Source organism: Sciurus vulgaris (genome assembly GCF_902686455.1).
Source record: "Sciurus vulgaris genome assembly, chromosome: 1".
In the NCBI taxonomy this organism is placed as follows: domain Eukaryota; kingdom Metazoa; phylum Chordata; class Mammalia; order Rodentia; family Sciuridae; genus Sciurus; species Sciurus vulgaris.
This window is the reverse complement of record NC_136461.1, coordinates 18605801-18626023: the sequence shown is the minus strand read 5'-3', so window position 1 is coordinate 18626023 and position 20223 is coordinate 18605801. Positions and strand designations below refer to the sequence as shown.

At 56.5% G+C, this 20223-nt stretch overlaps 1 protein-coding gene across 1 annotated transcript; it reads left to right on the top strand.

The window, feature by feature from the left end:
- Positions 1-933: 933 nt before the first annotated feature.
- Positions 934-20101, top strand: UBXN11 (UBX domain protein 11; the record flags this gene model as incomplete). Its single annotated transcript, XM_079145533.1, has 15 exons — positions 934-1123; positions 1257-1361; positions 2082-2110; positions 2704-2802; positions 5433-5533; positions 5940-5994; positions 6345-6421; positions 8311-8428; positions 16477-16691; positions 16900-16977; positions 17994-18114; positions 18238-18341; positions 19523-19596; positions 19682-19822; positions 19903-20101. The coding sequence occupies exons 2-15, from the start codon at positions 1291-1293 to the stop codon at positions 20099-20101; spliced, it is 1482 nt and encodes a 493-aa protein (XP_079001659.1). The 5' UTR covers positions 934-1123; positions 1257-1290.
- Positions 20102-20223: the final 122 nt, after the last annotated feature.

Sequence of the window (20223 nt, the reverse complement as noted above, 5' to 3'; positions counted from 1 at the left end):
GCTCTGGGTAGCTTCAGGGCAGAGGACAGTGCCACACGTTTCCCGAGAGGAACTTCCTCAAAACACTTAGTTCAGACTCTCCCTAATGGAGGTCCTTCCTTTGACTCCAAGATTTCTAAGCACTAGACTTTTTGTGTGTGTGTGGTACTTGGGATGGAACCCAGGGGCACTCTACCACTGAGCTATGTCCCCAGCCCTTTTTATTTTGAGACAGGGCCTCGCTAAGTTGCTGAAGCTGGCCCTGAATTTGTGCTCCTCTTGCCTCAGCCTCTTGAGCAGCTGGGATTGCAGGTGTGCACCACCACACCTGGAAGTATTAGCCACTTAACATACCGAATAGAGTAGTGGCCCCTACTCTGCATCCTGATATGCCTACCTCTTTCTGGAAGGAAAAGAAGAGGAAGGACTGGGGCTGTGGCTCAGAGGTAGAGCACTTGCCTAGCATGTGAGAGGCACTGGGTTCGATCCTCAGCATTGCATAGAAATAAATAAAATAAAGGTCCATTGACGACTAAAAGGAAGGAAAAGAAGGCAAACAGGCCGTTATAAGTGCCTAGTTCTAGGTGCCAATAACAACAAAACCCACAAGAGCCACGCTCAGTTTTCAAGTACTTCCCTTGAGCTTGGCATTGGCTAGGTGCTTTGTTACCTCTGAATCCCTTAGTAACCCACCTGGGTGGTACTGTTACTGTCTGTATTTTGTACCAGAGGAACCACGGTGCCAGTTACAGAATGGGTGGCAGAATCTGCAGAGTCTGGGTTCTCAACCTCTGTATCACATAGGCAGGGGCTTGGCTGAATCTTGCCCCTGGGTTGCCCTCTCTGCCTCTGAGATGGTATGTGTGTGGGCGTGTGTGTATATGTGCACCTGTGTGCCCCTGGCTTCTAATAGGAGAGGAGGACATGCCTGGGCTTTGTATCAGCCAGTTTGCTGATGGATGGACAGAATCTCCAGGCTCCTGCCTAGTCTTGCACCCTGGCTCTGAGTTTGGAAAGCCCCCAACAAAGGGGCTTCCCACCTCACTTCCAGGCAAAGGTCTCCATGTTCAGAGCAGAGAGCTGGATACCCAGAGGAACAGGCAATATCAGAAGGCTCCAGAAACTTCTGCAAGGCATTGGAGGAGTGAGGGCCCCTGCTCCTGGAGAGTGCTCCCTTGTAGGAAGAGTAGACAGGGAAGAGAAGCTTCAGGCCACCTGGGCCTGAAACCCTAGGTCCCCCACTGTCCCCAAGGGCTCACTTCCTTCTTTCCTCTCAGGGAGTTCCCGACAGCTAAACTCTAGACTAGAACTATGAGCTCACCTCTGGCCTCCCTTAGCAAGACCCGGAAAGTGCCCCTGCAGTCGGAACCTGTGAATCCTGGGTAAGGAGCCAGCCTTACAGAGTCTTTGTGTCCCTGCCCCTGTCTCCACCTGGGCCCTCCCTGGCCCTCTTACTGTCTTGGGGAATACAAAGACGAGGTAAACACCTTTTCCTGACACCTTCTTTCTCTTTAGACCTTCTGGGGAGCTCTCCTTTGTGACTAACCACAAATTGGATGGTACCTTTCTGTAAGGTCCAGGCCCTGCAGGAGCGGCTCAGTGCCTGCCATTTCATGTTCATTTTCTACTAATTCTGCAAACTCTGATGGTCTTCCCCCCCTGGACCAGGCCTGTGTTGGGCTCTTGCAAAAAGGGAATCTCTTCCACCTTTTATCACTTTCACGTTGCTCCTTTGGACACTACTTACAGTCGTTATGGGCCAAGGTGATCCGGAGGTTGAGTGATGGATCTGGGGACCTGCAGTCACTTCAGAGCAGAGCCGGGGCTGGGCTCATAGATTTTGGAACTCTTAGTCTTCCCCCCTTGGACCTGCAGTTGTTCCCTGTCCTCCTCATTGGGAGGAGTCACACATTCTGAAGCATGTCCCTTGGCTCACCCTGGCTAGGGATGGCTTTTAGGGGCGGAAGTCCTCAGGAGGCAGAGGCCCCGTTTCTTTCTCTTTTGGCTTTGTCTGGGACTTGGGGCCTGAAGCCTTTTCCCTGGTGGCATTCCCTGGGTCTTAATTTATGTTTCTTCCTTCTCCTTCCTGCTCGGTTTCCCAGAAGGCGAGGGATAAGAATATACGGAGACGGTAAGTGTGGGCTCTGTCCTCTTGTCCCCTTCACTGCCTACCTGCCTGGATGGGTAGGGAAAGAGTCTGCTGAAGGCCCCTGAGCAGCTGATCTGCCTTGGTGTGCTGTGGCTCCTCACCCTCTCCCTGAGGCCTGGGCTTCCCTCCTGGCAGATGAGGAGGCCTTGCCCCTCAATGGAGATGTCCTCACTCACTTTTGAACCCCTCAGTCCACTGTAGGTCTGGCTGTGGCTGCTGGAAACTATGCAGGGGCTGAGAGGGGTGGCCTCAGCCTCCTGCCCACAGCCTCCACAGCCCTTTACAGCCGCCTCTCCCTGGAGTTTGACCTCACGTCTTTGCCCTGGCTCCGCGCGACTCCTGTGGGATCCCAACCCCATTTAGGCCTCTCCATGCACTGTTGGCCCTCAGGCCCGCTCCTGGGAGAACTGCTAGGAGAGGACCATTTTAATTGGACCTTTGCCCAAACCCCCAAGTTACCTGCCTTCGTACTCTTGGGGGCAGTGTGAAGGCTGCTCACCTCAACTGGGGCCTCCGGTCTGAGCTCCCTCTCAGGCTCAGCTCCAGAGCAGTGACCTGGGCATCCATGTCTGCAGAAGATGAGGTGGATATGCTGAATGATGGATCTGGCTCTGAAGAACGGATCTCTGCTCCTTCCTGCTATGGCAGCGTAGGTGCTTCTGTGAGTAGGCAAGGTGAGACCAGAGGCCTGAAGGGATTGAGTCCTTGCAGCAGGAGGGAGCCCCAGAGAAGGGCGAGGCCCCACAAGCCACGGCTCCTACACTTGTCTGCTGAGTCTGAGGTGGCGGCCCCTGCCCCTGCTGACCATGGCCATGTGCCTGTACCTCCACACCTGGCTAGACCTAGTTTGTCATAAAGCCACACAACCCCCTGGCTTAGCCCAGGAGGTCTGGCCAAGCCCCAGGCCAGGCTGTGACTGGAGCCTCTGGAGTCCCCATCAGGCACGAGGACAGTGGGTCGAGGGTTCAGGGTGAGAGAGGGTAAGGGGCCTAAGAGGAGAGCCCCTGGGTGTAGTCCCCAGCACATGAAATAAATACATAAAGAGTCTGGTGATTCTTGAGCAAACTCCCCTCCATTTGACAGTTGGGAGGATTGAGGTGGAAGAGCCTGGATCCAGTCCTACAGCCATTTGATCACAAAGCAGGATCTCCTGCACCCAGCTGGGAGGCAGGTTATCGGTAACCACAGCAACGGCCCCTCCCCTTAAAGGAGCCCTCTGCCTCCACTCTCTCCTCTCCTGTCATGTACTTCTCACTCGTCCCCAGCCAGTGTCAGTCCCCACCAACATCTTAAATAGCAGCTGCCTGTGCTGTGCTCTGCTGAGCAACCTCCGATCTGTCCCCCATCCTCAGAACACCCTCCTCTCGTGGACGCCACATCACCCCCCCTCAGTCGCCTTCCTCCCAGGCTCTTTCCCCAGCTCTCTTTGCCAGCACCTTCTTTACATCCCAGCCTTCCAGTGTGGGTGCCCACCTACCTGGACTCTTGTCCCTCTCTGTACCCTCTCTCAGTGAGTTACCCACACTGCATGTGCTGGCAGTTCCTGAAAGCTGACAGGTCACTTCAGGTGCTTTTGACTACAAGTCAGAGAGAACCCTCAGTCAACCCGCATAAGCAATGGGGAGATTTGTTATCCCATGTGCCAAGAACCCCTGAGGAGGCAGCTCCAGGGCTGCTAATTCAGTGACTCAAAGACATCATCAAGAGTTCTGGTGTCAGGTGCAGTGACACATGCCTGTAATACCAGCAGCTCAGGAGGTTGAGGCAGGAGCATTGCATGTTTGAGACCAGCCTCAGCAAGTTAGCGAGGCCCTCTTTCAACGTGAAAATTTAAAAAGGGCTTGCCGTGGCTCAGAGGTAAAGCGCCCTAAGTTCCATCCTCAGTACTGTTAAAAAAAAAAAAAAAAAAAAAGTTCAGATTTCTTCCTCCTCAACCCTTGCCCAGCCTGCCTGGGCATTCTGCTTGGTTGCCCAATGGCTGTAGAGCCTGTTCACAGTAGGAAGGTGTCCAGGGGAGGAAGGAGGTCTGTTTCTGCCCATCTCTCTTTTTCCTCTTCTCAAACTTTTTATTTGAAAAATTTTCCAGTGTACGGAAAAGCTGAGATGATAGTGCAGTTAATACCCATGTGTCTCCCTTGACAGCTGCGGGTGGTTGGCCGCCGTCTGCCTTTTCTCATTCCGTCTACTCACACATGGATGCAAATGTATTGTAAAAATATTTTTTAATTGTCGATGGACATTTATTTATTTATTTATTCATTCATTTATATACAGTGCTGAGAATCGGACCCAGTGCCTCACGCATGCAAGGAAGCGCTCTGCCCCTGAGCCACAGCCCCAGCCCTGCACATGCATTTCTAAGATTCAGAATTTGGAAAGAAACTGCAGAGATCATGACATTTCATCTTTATCCTCTTCAACAGGCATCTCTTAAGGATAAGGAAGTACTTAATCCCAATATTATCATCACACCTAAGCACATGAATTATTTAATAACATCTACCATCTATCTCTTCGACATTCAGATCTCCCCAGTGTTCCAAAGTACCTCTCAGAGTGATTTTCCCCTCAATCTAGGACTGACCTGAGAGTCATGCGCTCTGCCTAGACGCTATACTTCTCTACAACAGTCTCCCTCCCTTTTAAAACATTGACTTTTTGAAGAGTTCCAGACCTTTGTCTTTCAAAACGCCCCTGATTCTGGATTTGTCTGGCAGTTCTCCTGCTGTGGTGTTGGCCTCCTCCCTTACCCTCTGCATTGTCTGCAATCTGGAGGTTTGATTTTGAGTCTTGATTAGATGGAGGATGACCTTTTTTGGGGGAAGGGGTGGATTCTGGAGATTTAACCCAGAGGTGCTTTACTGCTGAGCTACATCCCTTGCCCTTTTTTTTTTTTTTTTGAGAGGTTTTTATTTTTATTTTAAGTTGCTTAGTGAGACCTTGTTAAGTTGCTGCGGCTGGTCTTGAACTTGCAATCCTCCTGTCTCAGCCTCTGGAGCTGCTGGGATCATAGGTGGGTGCCACCAGGCCTGGCAAGACTTCTAGGCGGTGCTGCTCAGGGTCTCCACCACACACTCATACACTTCGGACAGGTTAACACACCTCAGTTTCCTAAAACAGCTCGTTGACCTCCTGGGCACATTGCCAGAGTTACATGAATTGATCTGCATAGAGTTTTGAGCAGTCCCTTTCGTGTGTTAGCTGCTAGTAGTATTTTTATTTCTGCTCCGGACCCTTTCCCTGGACCTCCCTGCCTCAGACTCACCTCCAGGCCTGGGCTCCAGGGACTCTGTCCCCTTGGCAGGCTCTATGTACCATGACTCAGATCTGATGGCCTTCATGGCGAGGAAGATGCGAGAATTGGAGCAGCAGGTGAAAGCGCAGACCGACGAGATGATGTCCAAGGTAGGCCTCCAGCGGGAAGGTTCCAGGTGGACCGCAGTCTGGCCAGGGTGGGTGGGTTCTAGGACCATCTGGCCCATTGAACGGCCTGGTTTGATGGCTCGGTGTGGCCTATGACCTTAGCGGAGAGGCTGGGTCTCCTCCACAGCTGGGCCTGATAGACCTTGAGCTGGGTAGAGTAGCGAGCATCATGGGCTGCGCCCTTCCTCACCTCCGTGGGACCACGGTTATCTGAGGCACAGGAACAGTGGCGGTGCCAAAGCTTGTCAGGGGCATGGTCTTTGTGCTTCCCAGTGCCCCCCAAATTCCCGATCTTCCTGTTTGGAAGAGCTTGACGTTACCCTGTTTCCACCCGCTGTGGCTCTGGGACCCGCCAGGCCTGGCCTCACCCTCTGCCTTGCTTCTGCAGGATCAGAAGATCCTGGCACTGGAGGACTTGGTGCAGAACCTGCAGCAGAACCAGAGTGAGAGGCCCTTGTGGAGGGCTGACCCGTGACTCCTGGGAGCGTGGGTGGTGGCTTCTGGGCATCAGGGCTCCAAGACCGTCAAGTGGACCCCTTCTGGGGTTTGGACAGCCGGGCCCAGAGCGGGCAATGACACCTCCAGGACAGTACTGGAGTCACCCAGTACCTGCTCCAGGGGACTGAGTCCCCTGAGGTGTACCATCCAAAGCATGGAGAACACCTCCAAGGGGATTGGTGGCTCCTTGAGAGTCAGCCAGGGTGACCCACAGGGATAGGGGAGAAACCAGAGGGGTGGGGCCCGGAGGCAGTTCTCAGAGGCCACTGAGCCTCACCCTGGCTTCCCTCTGAAGGCATGGTGACCGGGCAGCAGCAGGAGGAGCTGCAGACCATGTGCTCACAGCTGCAGCGGCAGGTGGGGGAGATGGAGGTGAGTGGCAGAACTGGAGGAGGGGCAGCCAGCCAGCTGTGACTGGCACTGGGCAGGCCACCCCTCAGCAACCTGGCCAGAGCCTCCCTCCCTGGACCCTTCCTCACCAAGCATCCCAACCAGGGGCCCTGCCTGTCTCCCTGCCCAGGACTGACCTGGAGTTAAAGAGCCAGGAAGGTGTCCAGAGCCAGGGTATGTCCCTCCTGAACTGCATCAAGCTCTTAACGGGCCCCTCCCCTGCCTGATAGGCCTCACGGCGTCTCGTGGGGCTCCATTCCTAAGGCTCACCCTGCCCACCTCAGCCACCGGGCCCTTCTCCGGTTCTTTGACCACGTGGAGCTCTTCCTACGCCAGGACGGTTGCCCACGGTCTCTTCCTGCTTATCCTGGCGAGCGTCCCCATCCTCAGCTGTTGGCCCTGCAGCCCTCCCAGCCTCTGACGAGGCTGGATCCTCTGTCCCTGTCCTTCGTCTTCTTAGCCCCTCATCTCTCTTCCCCTGTGGGACTGTGAACTCCATGAGACAGGGATCGTCCGGACCTGGCGCTGGGCCGTCCCCTGCCTTAGTGACCTCTCACTTACCTAGTGACCCTGTCCCCTCAGTCACCTTTCTTCCATTCAGCACCCAATCCAGAAGCAGGGCTGGAACTGGGGGCCCCAGGTGCAAAAAGGGTGCAGCACGAATGTCTCTCGGTGCCCACCCTGCCGCTTTGCCTGCGCAGGGGTCTTCGGGGCCAGAAGCTAACCCACTCCTCAGCCACGGTGGAGAGCTGTCCCACTCCCGGCCTGCTCATGCCTGGGGCTGTGGAACACGCCTGTCCCGCTGGGGGCATGGCAGCTCGTGGGCCTCTGAGCAGCTGCCACCAGGGGTGGGGGCCATCCCAGAGCCTCGGTGAGGGCAGCACTGGCTCGCACATGCATCCCCCACACGTTTACACTTCCTGAACTTCGCAGACTCAAAGTGTCCACAGTGTAGGACACGCTTCCAGGCTCTGGATACGCACTGTCTTCATAAGACAAGACAGATATGGTCCCCAGACCCTAGGGGTGGGACCCCCTGAGCCAGGAGCCAGGAGGGGAGGGGTCCAGGAGGTAGGGGCAGGGAGCTGGGGCTGTTGGGACAAGTGAATTTTGAGATGCTCCCTGGACCTCAACATCCAGGTGGTCTGCACTGGCATGACCACGGAGACGTGGGAGTGCACAGAACCTGGAAGGACAGGGCAGGGGGGCAGGGACCTCAGGTGGACGAGGCCTGGAGCGGAGAACCAGCAAAGGAAATGGCAAAGAGCAACCCACAAGTAGGAGGGAAGCCAGCAGCTGAGGAAAGAGGACACAAGTGTGGCCACCGGCTTCAGCCGCCAGCAGACAGCTTGGGGCATGTGGAGCTGGAGTGGGTGGGGAAGGGGGACGCTGGAGTCAGCCACGGGATGTGGAGGCAAGCTGGAAGTTTTCCTGTGTCAGAGCCGAGATGAGGTTCGAAGGCAGGCCCATGGGTGGCTTCATGACCTCTCAGTTCTGCAGAGCGGGGTGTCCCTTCCTCCTGCTGGAGCCAGACCCACAGGGTTCCCTGCAGCTGCAGTGGCCAACGTCAGTGAGTCCTTCATTGTGCCAGGCTCTGTACTAAGCTCTTGGCATGAGCTGCCTCACCGAGTCTCCCCACAAGCTCATGTGGCAGGTTCTGCCATCGCCAATATACAGAGGAGGAGCTAAGGCTTAGGAGGTAGAAGGCTTTCAAGGTCACAGCCAGGAAGAGGCCAGGGTCCCCTGCCCATCTGCTTTGTCCAGTCAGCTCTGGGGCCAAGGATGGAGGCTGGGGCTTGGGCCGGTGCTGCCTTTCCGTGGGAAGGGGCTGAGCTGGTGGCGCCCCCACACTTCCCCCTTCCTCCCCACAGCGGTTCCTCAACGACTATGGCCTGCAGTGGGTCGGGGAGCCTATGGACCAGGAGAACTCGGTCCTCTCAGAGGACGAAGAGACGGACTGGATGACAGCCAAGAAGTTCTGGAAGCCAGGTACGGAAGAGGGCCTGCCCTGTCCCTTTCAAGGGAACTCTGTGGGTTCCTGTTGGCCTGAAGCTCTCCGGATCCCCTCATTTATGCCTGGCCACCCAGCATGATGGGCCTCCAAGGGAACCCACACCCTCTGACCCAGGGAGGGAAGGCCAAGACCCCAGTCACTGACCACCTAGCCTGCCCTAATGTCACCTTAGTCTGCTTGCAGGACCCCTTTGCCACGGGTTCCATAGATAACAGAATACCATCCTTCCAAAGCTGCTGCCTTCAAGGAGCAGTCCCTACTCAATTCCAAGGCTTGGTCCCCTCCATGGATCCCTTGCAGGCTCATCTATGAGCCAGACCATTGAAATCATCTGCTTCCACAGAACTCCCTGCTTCTCATATTTAACTCAGTGGGCTCCTCCTGCGCCTCCTTCCCTAGATTTGGGTCCATAGCACTGGCCATTTCTGAAACAGGGAGAAGATACTTCTCCAGCCTTCGGAGTCAAACTCAGATCCTCCTCTCAGCCCACCACCCACTACAAGTGTGGCTTGGGCAAACGACTTCCCTTCTCTGAGCTTCAAGTCCTTCATCAACAAAATGGGGATACACTCGTGCCCTCGGGGTTGCACGGAATGAGTGAGCTAAACACAGAGCGCCTCGCACTGGCCTTGCACACGGTGGGCCTCACATATAGGAGCTCTTGTTCTCCAAGGTCTTTGTGAAAGCACTGGAGCCTTGTGGAACAAGGAGGAACTGGAAGATGACAGCACTCTTTAGGTTCCAGAAGTTTCCTTCTGGGTAAAAACCCAGACTCCTGATATGAGCCCTACCTCCTGTTTAATCCTGATCTTTGACCCGATCCCACTAAGTCTCAGGACAGCCCCCTCACCGGTCGTTCTAAAATCATTACTTCCTGTTGGTGCAACATCTACAGCGTTCAGAGTATTTTTGTAAGCTGCCTTGGCATTTTACAGATGGGCAAACTGAGGCACTTAGGGAATCTGTTGAGCAGAGGGGCAAGGCTTAAGGCTGAGAGCCCATTGGGAAGGCAGCCACAGTCATCCAGGCAGGAGATAAGGGGATGCCCAGCGTAAGGGACGCTTGTGGTGCCAGCGAGCAGCAGCAGATTTGGGAGGTAGGATCCACAGCCTTGTTGCTTGTGCGTGAGGGAAGGGACAGGAGGAGTCAGGGATGGCCCAGGGGTATGACTGGGGAAGATGCCGCATCCTCGGGCACACAGCAAATTGGTGAGCTGTGCACCCCGGGGCAGGCCCAGGTGGTGGGGCGGGCCCTGCTGCCCAAGGGGGGTGGGCCTGGCATGCAGCAGCCGTGTGAACTCAGTGTAGGCGCCATGGCCGAGTTCTCCGGGGCCCCGGGGCCTGGTGGAGAGGCGAGGCCTTGATAGCTGGCTGCAGGTGCTGTAGGAATGGCTGTCCGGGTCGAGGGCTGGCCTTGCAGTGCTGCCCCAGACCCCTGCTGCACAGGCCGGGCTCTGGCTTCGCGTAGTCCTCCCATCTTTCCAGAGCAGCCTTCCTCCTGCTCCTTTTAGGAAGGGGTTAGACCAGATGGCTGCTTTCTGGATGTTGCACTGCGCATTCCTACCCTGCCCTTCACCTGCTCTGCTTTGTTGGTGAGCTAAGCCAGGGGCGCTGAAGCCAGTTTCCCCACTAAAGCCACCGCTGGGAAACACCTCCCTCCCTGGCTGCCCAGCCCTCGGCCCTCTGTGGTCTCTGCCCTTCTTGGGCCTTTTCTTTCTTCCAGTTCTGGGGCTCCAACCCAGGGCCGCGGTAACCCTGAGCTACACCCCCCACCTGCCCTCTGCTGCTTTTTAATTTTCAGTGAGGGAGGGGGCCGAACTCGTCTCCTCCAGATGAAGACACTTTCCATTTCCGGCCGCCTTTCCTCCTGGGACCTCCCTCAACCCGCGAGCCAGCCTGCTCCTGCCCCAGGGACCCGGCTTCCCACCCCTGGCCTCTGGCTGGCCTGATGCTCCTGCTGCCAACCCCCACCCCTGGTTCTTTGCTCGTCTCAGGAACAAGGGACTTTATTCTTAGGCTCGAATGCCAGGGTGGCAGCGTGTGGGAACCCGGCTGACGGAACGAGGGGTGCTTTCACTGCATCTGTGGGCTAGGCTGGGACCCGACCCGCTCGGTGTCACCACGGGCCAAGGTGGAGTTCCAGCCGCACCTGTGCTCTCCCTCGCCATGATTCTTCCTGTGACACTTACTTTGCTATCCTGCTAGGTCTCCACCCGCCGTGTGATTTTTACCATGTTCATAAGACCAAAGTGACTGTAGGGTGTTGTGGCCATTCCACACACGTGCTTGCCCCGACACCTGGAATTGCTCCTTCTCACCTGGGGAAGTTCCTGATTTGGTTTTGGAGGAAACCATAAAACCGTTGTCCTGCTTTAGTGGGTTTTATCTTTAGTTTTTTGGTTCTAGGGATTGACCCCAGGGTTGCTTTACCCATGAGCTACATCCCTCCCCAGCCCTTTTTATTTTTATTTATTTATTTATTTATTTGTTTATTTTGGTACTTGGGATTGAACCCAGGGACACTTGACCACTGAGCCACATCCCCAGCCCTTTAAAAATTTTTTTTTGAGACAGGGTCTCACTAAGTGGCATAGGACCTCACTGAGTTGCTGAGGCTGGCCTTGGACTTGTGATCCTCCTGCCACAGCCTCCCAATTTGCTGGGATTACAGGTGTGCTGTGGGTTTGATCTTAATGATCTTGTTCTTGGCTCTGGTGTCCTGTTTCTCCACTGACCACACCACCTCTGAGGGCAGCTCTGACTTCTTGTCCTCCCACCTACTGGTGCATCATCCTAACTGTGCAGCCCTGGTCTACTTTTTAAATTCCCAGCATCATGGTGTGATGGTTACCTCCGCAGTACAGGACTGACGTAGGTTATCGCTTTGTCTCTAACTTCCTGACCCCCCTCTGTTAGAACCCCTCCCCATGGGCTTTGGAGCAGAGGTCTGTGGACTGGTGAACCAGAGCATCTGTATTAGGCCAACTGGAGATAATTAGAATGTTCTAGAGACTGGAACTCTTGCCTTAGAAGGAGAGTCAGTTGTGCCCAGTAGGGGCAAAGCCTGGCAAGAGGTTGACCACAGCTTGGACCAGTCATCCCTTCGCACCCTCTCACCAGGATTTGGAGTGTAGTCAGGATGCAGTGCACGTGCTCCAGGGCATGTGGAGACTCTGGTCACAGCACCCCGGGCCAGGTGCAGGCCTCAGGGCCGAGAGCGCTAGTCGGCTGTGAGCCGACCCCTCAACCCGCTCTTCTCCTTGGGTTCCTGCTCCTCCACTTCTCCCACCTCTCCTGCCAGCCCGCCCCTCCACCTCAGCCTCCTCCCAAGTCCCAAGACCCTGAGCCTCTGTCGATATGTTGGTGCTTCTTCCAAACCCCCGGCTTAAGAAGCCACACTCAGCCTGGGTGGCAGCCAGCTTGACTTGTCCCTGGGCCACCCTTTGGATACGCCCCCTGCCCTGGCAGCAGGCAGGCCTGACTCCTCCCCACCCTCTCTGCCAACTCCAGGCAGAGGTGTTTTGCCTTCTTTTCCATCCTTTCAAGTTCAGCTGGACCACCAGTGAGTCTACCGATGGCCGGGCTGGGCTGCAGCTGGGCAGCTCCTGGGGGAGCGGGCCCTGCTCTGGTGCGGATGGGCTCCAGGCTTAGGCTGGGCGGGGCGGGCCCAGGCAGCAGGCTGCCGCACCTCTCTGAGGCCATCCTGAGACCGGTCCCTCTTAGGAGGAGGATAAATAGTACCGAGGGGCTCCGAGGGCTGCTGCGCGCATTGAATGAGCATGTGGGGTGCTTCTCCTGGCGGTGACCTTGACCGCCAGCCCGTGTTCTTAGCTGCTCTTATGCCCCAGAGCACCAAGTGTGGTGCTTGGCACGTAGACCAGGGCATGTGCACCTGCAGGAGCGGGGCTGAGGTGGCCACTGTGCCCAGGACTGGGCCATCAGAGCATGTTGGGACAGTCCACAGGATGCGGTGGGGACTGGGTGGCACTGTACTCAGTGAGCGGGGACACAGAATCCCATAGGCCTGAGGTCACTCCCTGCCTTGGTCACAGGCTGGCTTTGTGTTATGGCAGCAATCAGATTCGGAGCCTCTTCTCTCTGCTCTGGCTCTTCTGAGGCGCAGAGGATGCGTGTGAAGTCCCCAGAGCCGGCCTGACCTGCAGAGAGGTGGTAACAGGGGCTCCGTTTCCTGTTGCCTGAGCGCGTGGGCAGTGCACCTGAGATGGGGGCCACCTCTGCACCTGAGATCCTGCCAGAGCCACCACTCACCCTGACAGTGGCCGAGTCTGACCCTCCTCTGGCTCTGCAGCCCCTGTAGTGGCACTTAGCCACATGCCATTGTCACTGCTTGTCACCTAGTCTCCTTCAGTTGGGTACAAGCCTGAGGAAGGTATGACTCTGGGCATGGGTGGGCATTGCCACTATTCACAGGGCCTAGCAGAGCGTGGGTGTTCCAGACCTGAGGACGGTTGGACAGGTCAGCATGTGCTTCTGGAGCACCCACTTGGGGCCAGGCCAGGGCCCAGCACTCCGGCCTGTGTTACAGGTGCACCCAGTGTGGTTGAAAGGCAACCAAGCTCACGTGAAATGACAGCAGCCTGTGACAGAGCCAAGGGAGTGGGCCCAGGGGCTCCAGGAACCTACCCATGGTGGGGAAGGCCCCTGGGCAAGGTTTCTCAGAGGAAGTGGTGGTGAGTGCGGCCGGAGCCGAGTGAGTAAGAGGTGCCAGCAGCAGCCACCCCCTGCCAGGCACCTCCTCAGAGATCAGCAGGGCTGCTGTCCTCATTCTACAAAAGAGGAAGCTGAGGCTCAGGGAGGCCCACTTGCCCAGTGTCACAGAGCTTAGCAGCACAATGGTGGCTGTGTGGCTCCAAGTGTGAGGGAGAAGTCGTGGAAGGGAAGCCAGGCTGGGGCTCAGGAGTTGGGCCAGGGAACCTGGCTCGACCCCGAGCCTCCGCCCTGCTTTTTAATACAGGCATAGCTCTCAAAGTTGGATGATCTCCCAGCACTGCAGCCCTCGCTCGAAAGGGACCCCAGAGAGAGATGGCCAGAGCCAACGCTGTGCAGCAGCCTGCATGGTCATTGAGAGCTGACTTAGCGGGTTCTGCAGCTGCATGACCCTGGGCATGACACCACAAGGCCCACTTTCCTCTTCTGGAAGGTGGGATGGTCATATGGTCTCTGGGTGCTTGACAGGAAATCATCACTTACAGAGAGGCTCGGAAGCCTGGCCTGTGAGCAGGCAGGGTTCTTTTACTTATTGATTGAATTTTTAATGGTCCTGGGGATTGAATCTGGGCATTTCACCACTGAGCTACGTCCACAGCCCTTTCTATTTTTTATTTTGAGATAGGGTCTTGCTAAGTTGCCCAGGCTGCCCTCAAACTTGTGATCCTCGAGGCTCAGCCTCCTGAGTAGCAATGATTACAGGTGTGTACCACCTGGCCTGCCCAGGGTTCCTGTGCACCTGTTCCACAGAAAGGAGTCTTGTGGTTCAGAGGAAATGCCTCCTCAACCCAGTCTTGTTCCCATTCAGAGCAGAGCTGGACTTGTCCCCTGGCCTTCATCGCCTGTGTGGGCCTTCACTGCACCTCTGTCCTGACGTGGGAGTCAGGCCTTTGTAGGACACTCGTGGGCCTGGGGCTTACTGGCTTTCCAGCTCTGTGGTGTGGTCTTCTTCCCTTAGCCTTGGATTATCCAGAGCTGTGAGTCCTCCTTCTTGGGCCCCTTGTCCCCTCTCCTGTCCATTGTACCTAATACCTGCCCTGTTCACCCCGCTGGAGTTCATTTTTCCAAACGCTGGTCCAACTGATTGACAGCAGGCAGAGCCAGGTTTCTTTTCTTTCGTTAGGTCCCAAGTTAAACTCCCAGCCCCTGGGGCATTTTTGTGAGTTTTTTCCTTTTTTTCTTCCTTCGTTTCTCTCTTTTCTTTCAGGACTAGGAATTGAGCCCAGGGTGCTCTACCATTGAGCTACCTCCCCAGCCCTTTTGATTTTTTTGAGTCGGGGTCTCCCTTAGTTGCCCAGACTGACCTTGAACTTGAGATCTTCTTGCCTCAGTCTCCCAGGTCCCTGGGATCATAGGTGTGCATGCCTGGTTTGGGGACAGTTATTTGATAAACTTCTTTCCCCTTTCACTGTTTCTTGGCATCCTCCCTTGGGCTTCCAGGGGCAAGCCTGTCCTCTTCCCCTGCCAACTACCCCATGTCTGTCAGCTCCTCTTGAAGCCCTGGACTCAGGCGGCAGCTTGGCTTAGGAGTTGAAGTGCCGGTGCTCTTCGGCTCCACTCTCTGGGGTCTGACCAGCCAAGCCAGCCAGCAGCCTTTCCAGGCCTCATTCTCCCGGGTGTAGGAGCATGGTGGGCTGGCCTTGAGTGAGATGGTCTTCCCTGCTCTGATTTTTGGGCTCACCAATATTCATTCTCTCTTTCCCCTCCCCCTTTTCCCTCTCTCCTCTCTCCCACTTTCTCCAGTACTAGGGATTGAATCCAGGGGTGTTCTACCCTTGAATTACTGATCCTCGCCTCCCAACCCTTTTTTTTGAGATAGATTGCCAAAGTTGGCCTTGAACTTGCAATGCTCCTGCCTGGGTCTCCTGAGTAGCTGGGATTATAGACATGTGCCACTGCACTTGGCTACAAATATGCTCTTGAAGTAGTCAGTTGTTAAAGGAAAATAATGTTTTAATGTCATTCTGAATCATACTAGGGATACCCAGGACATTCTGTTTTTTCTGGCAGGGACTCTGGTACTCCAAGGGGGTGTGGGGGGGCAGGTGTAGTGCCTCAGGCGGTAGCAAATGTCAGGGAGTGGGGAGGGCTGGCCAGGGACGACCATTTTGACAATTGCAAAGGCAACAGGAAACATGGCCACCGTATCTGTGCATCCCTGCTACAACTGCTGCACCACTGTGGGGAAAAGAATTGGGTCCCCAGAGCCCTGACCCACATCCTGCCACAATCTGGCTGTCCTGGTGAAAAACAGCTTCCAAGAAGGGCCACAGTTACTCGTGTATTGGAGGGTTGCACCCTAGGGCGACTTCAGAACAGGCCCTGGCCCGTCCCCAGCCAGCATCTTTCCTCTACCTTTCTGCTCCAGCACATCGTGGCTGTTGCATGGCTACAAGTGCGGTGCAGTTTTCAGACGAGATCAAAGCTTGGCCACTGCTCCAAAGGGTCTGTTGTCCGAGGGCCTGTCCCACATCTGTCCAGCACTGTCCCGACACCCTTCCTAGCAACCATCTGTCCTTCCTCTTCTGATGGTGCAGGGGTGGGAAACAGACTCTAGAGTGGGCTGGCTCAAGTCCCAAGCCCTCCTCTAACTCCCCAAGTGACCGGGTGAGTCATTTTTCATGTCTCTGGGCCTCTTTTCTCCTGCATAAAATGGAGCTCGCTAGCCCCTGCCTCAGAGCCTCAGGGCTGGCCCAAGCATGAATTGTGCAAGGTGGAGCTGGTAACAACCTAATGGGGACAGAGTGGCCCTCCCGCGGTCATCTCCTTGGCGCTTTCCAGCTGCCCTGGAGGCAGACACTTGCCACCCCCTTCTGGAAGGGAATGCTGCATCATGTGATTTGTCTGAGGTCACACAGGTGAAAGTGCAGGAGCTAGGACCCGAGCCCAGGAAGCCTGGTTCCAGGGGCGGGAGCGCTGCCTGTGTGTTTTGGCTGCCGACTCAGTGCTTGGCTTTCCTGAGGGCAAACCGTGCTTCTGCCACTACAGCTCATTGCTAGGCAAGTCACTCAACTCTCTTTAACCCTCAGTTTCCTCATCTAAGAAATGGGGATGAGTAAAGCCCTAGCATAGTGTCGGGAAGAGGAGGGGACATGACGATGGCTACCAAACCCCTGGCACAAGTAAGCGCTCAGTGAGACAGTATGCTCTAGTATTAGTCTTCCTTCCTTTTCCTCAGGTGGTCATTTAAGGAGACTCTGAGGCTATGGCCCAGCTTGGGAGAGGGCCACAGAAACCAGGGCTGCTAGGGCACACAGCAGCCACGGTGAGACTCACAGGTCTATCCTCTTTGCCAGGGGATTCACTAGTGCCCCCTGAGGTGGACTTTGATAGGCTGCTGGCCAGCCTGCAGGATCTCAGTGAGCTGGTGGTAGAGGGTGAAACCCAGGTGACACCAGTGCCCGGTGGGGCACGGCTCCACGTCCTTGAGCCCATCCCGCTGAAGCTCTACAGGAATGGCATCATGATGTTTGATGGGCCCTTCCGGCCCTTCTACGATCCTTCCACACAGGTAGGAGCTGGGGGGGCGCCGCCTGCCCATGATGGTACATGGAGATGGTGGAGCCAGCTCACCCCAGGCCCAGCCTGCCCCACAGAGGCCCCCACCCGTGTCCTAAGGCTGCAAATGGTTCTAGAGCCTGAGGCCCTGGGTAAGCCCAGGGCCCAGGGCCCAGCATCCAGGCAGGCAGCTGGCCCCACCTTTCTTCTCCCTGCTACAGCGCTGTCTCCGGGACATACTGGATGGCTTCTTCCCTTCAGAGCTGCAGCGACTCTACCCTGATGGGGTTCCCTTTAAGGTGCCGGGCTGCTCCTCAACTCACCCTTCCCTATGTGGGGATTTTGGAGAGAAGGGATAAATAGCTTCTGCAGCATCAGCCTCCCTGAAGGGGGAGCCACCACCCCAGCTCAGGGGAACGGGTCTCATGAACTCCAGGGGAAGGGTGATCCTGAAACGCCAGGGAGGGAGGGATGGGGCTGCCCTGGTCAGTGGCAACTGGGCAGGGAGGTCCTGAGACTGTACAGCAGACAGTGCCCTCTCGTGGCACCCTGAAGCCTCAGCCTTGGCCAGACCACTGCTCTTCCCTTCCTCCCCAGCATTCAGGACCCCTTGACAGCCTGAGGTCCCTATGCACAAGTGGCCAGGCTTCCCCCAGAGGCTCCTGAAGCATCCGGTTGAGGTGGAAGGCAGTGCTGTGAACCACAAATGCTGAGCAGAGGGCAGGTGCTGGGCCTCAAGGACATGACATGAGCTTGTCTGTGGCCAGGAAAGTGTGAGATGAAGGCCACCACAGGCCCATGAGGCCCAGTGAGTGGCAGGTTATTTCCAGTGGGCGTGTAAGGGAGTGTGCACTCCCTAGCTCAGAAAACAATGTGAATCACAACTGGGGGTGTTCGAGGTGTCCATGCCAAGACAAGGCCTCAGAGCTGTGCCTTGATGAAGCACATGAGGTGACATGCAGCAATGGGGGTCTGTATTGCAGACTAGGCACCAGCAAGGACTTTGCCCTCTCTGGACACTCACACCCTCCCCCTCACAGTCAGCTCCTGAGAGGGGATCTCTGAGGAGGGTGTCAGAACTGTGGCTCTGGCAGGCATGAGTGTGGGGTATTGGCAGGAGCAGGGCCCAAGCAGGTGACAGCAGCATGAAGTGCGGCTCCTGCTGTCTCCCAGGGCCGCAGCCTCCTTATCTGCAAAGTGGGGACTGCATTAGACCGTCCCTTGGGCCTGCTCTTGGGGCCTCTGGGCAAGCAGGGTTGGGTGGGGCCAGGGCTGAGGAGCTGGGCTGGCTGCTATCACCCCTCCTTCCTGCCAGGTAAGTGACCTGCGCAATCAGGTGTATCCTGAGGATGGGCTGGGCCCATTCCCAGGTGAGGGCCGTGTGGTGGGCCGACCAAAGGTGCGCAAGGCTTCGGACCGAGTGGAAGAGCACCCAGGTAAGCTGGGCCCCGAGGCCGAGCCAGATGGCTGGGGGGCTGTGTGGGACAAGCTCCAGGTGGAGTCTTCCATCATTAGTCACAGTCCCTCCCTGGGCCAAGTTTCCCAATGCCCTCCCTCAGGCTCCAGGATGACTGCTGAGAAATTTCTGAACAGGCTTCCCAAGGTTGTGATCCGACAAGGCGAGGTGATTGACATCCGGGGCCCCATCAGGGACACCTTGCAGGTGAGGCCAGCCCTAATTCCCCAGCCCTCCACCACTAACCCTGGCCCAGCTTGCCAGAGCAGCGTCTTGCCTGGTGGCTCAGGCTTGTGGGCCTCAGGTGACGGCCAGGATGGTGGGTCCCTCAGAGCTGTGCAGTGGTCTTCTGGAAACTGCAGAGCTGCTGGAGGCTCTGCACTGGGTCCCAGAGAGCAGCCAGACTGGTCTAAAGTGGGCTAAAGTCAGAGTCCGGGCTGGGGGTGAGCCAAGAGGTAGGTGGTGCCCTCAAGGTGCAGTCCTGGCGCTCCTTCCTGGTTTTCCTGCGGGCCCTTCGAACTCTCCCTGTCACTCAAAGAACTGATTATCTTTTCTCTTCATCCCATCCTGCTGCTCTCTCAGGTTTCCATCTGAGAAAAGTGCAAAAATCTCAGTTTCTCAGACTGCTGTGCCTCCATCCCGCATCGCTAAGTCCTGTCCAGTCTGACAACCCCCAACACTTTTCTCCACCCCCACTGCCACCCCTAGTCTAGGCTCTGGTGTGTGTACCACACAACACGCCCTCCTCTGGCCAGTCTCCTGCCTCCATTCCTGCCCCTGCCAGCCATCCTCCCCCACAGCACTCCCTACTGAAATCTTCCAAGGATCCTTAGATAAAGCCAAGTTCCTTATCCTGGCACTCAAGGGCTGTCCTGCACCACTGGGCCCCTCCCCTCTGCTCTCACCTTCTCTTTCTTCCAGTCCAACCTGATTCCCAGCTTTAGCTGTGAACTGATGGCAGTGTCCCAAATGTATCACCTCTTCTAGGAGGCTTTCCCGGATCTCAGGATCTGTGTCCCTGCTGTTGAGAACATCCCTGCCCCCATTCCATTTCTAAGGACTCCTACCCATCCTGCAGTCTCAGCTCAGGTGTCATTTCCCCTGGGAAGCCTTCCCTGACCCCAGGGTGGGTTAGAAACCTAGCCTGGTCATGGACTCTGTGGGCTTTTGCCTCTCCTGTTAGACTGACGGGGCCTCCTTTCCTTTCCTTTCCTTTCCTTTCCTTTCCATTTCCTCTCTTGGGCCTCAGTTTACACAGAACACCTCCACCCCTTTGGCTCATTGGTCTCATCAACCCTGTTCAAGGATGAGTCAGTCCCTTCCAAGGGTTGGGGAGATGACTCAGGCAGGGCCTAGGGCTCTGTCCCCTCTCGATTCATGTCTTCCAGAACTGCTGCCCACTGCCTGCCCGGATCCAGGAGACCACAGTGGAGACGCCTGCTTTGGTGGCGGAGCGGGAAAGGTGAGGGAAGGGTGGGAAGGTGAGGGTCTGGTGGGGTCTGGTGGGGTCTGGCCACCAGGAGCACTGAAGGCCCCTGGGCCTGCAGGAGTCAGAAGTCACCCAACACACCAGCACCCCCACTCTCCATGCTGCGCATCAAGTCTGAGAATGGGGAGCAGGCCTTCCTACTGATGATGTGGCCCAGGGACACTATTGGCGACGTGCGTGCCCTGCTAGCACAGGCCAGGTGGGCACAGGGCAGGGTTAGGGGCTGCACGGAGGCTCCACCCCTATGGCTTGGCCTGATCTGCATCACTGGGCCCCCAGGGCCATGGATGCAGCCACCTTTGAGATCTTCAGTACCTTCCCACCCACGGTCTACCAGGATGACACACTCACGCTGCAGGCTGCAGGCCTGGTGCCCAACGCGACGCTGCTACTGCGGGCACGCAGGGCCCCAGTGTCTGACCCTGGCTTTGGTCCTGACCCAGACCCTGGCCCCAACTCCAGCTCCAGCCCTGAATAAAGTGCCTGCCCCTGACACCATCAGTTCCACAGGATCTCTTGGCAGGGCAGTCTGGAGGGGAAGGCTGAGGCCAAGGAGGGGTGGTGCTGACCCTCCCCTTGGTAACTTGAGCCTCAGCTGGC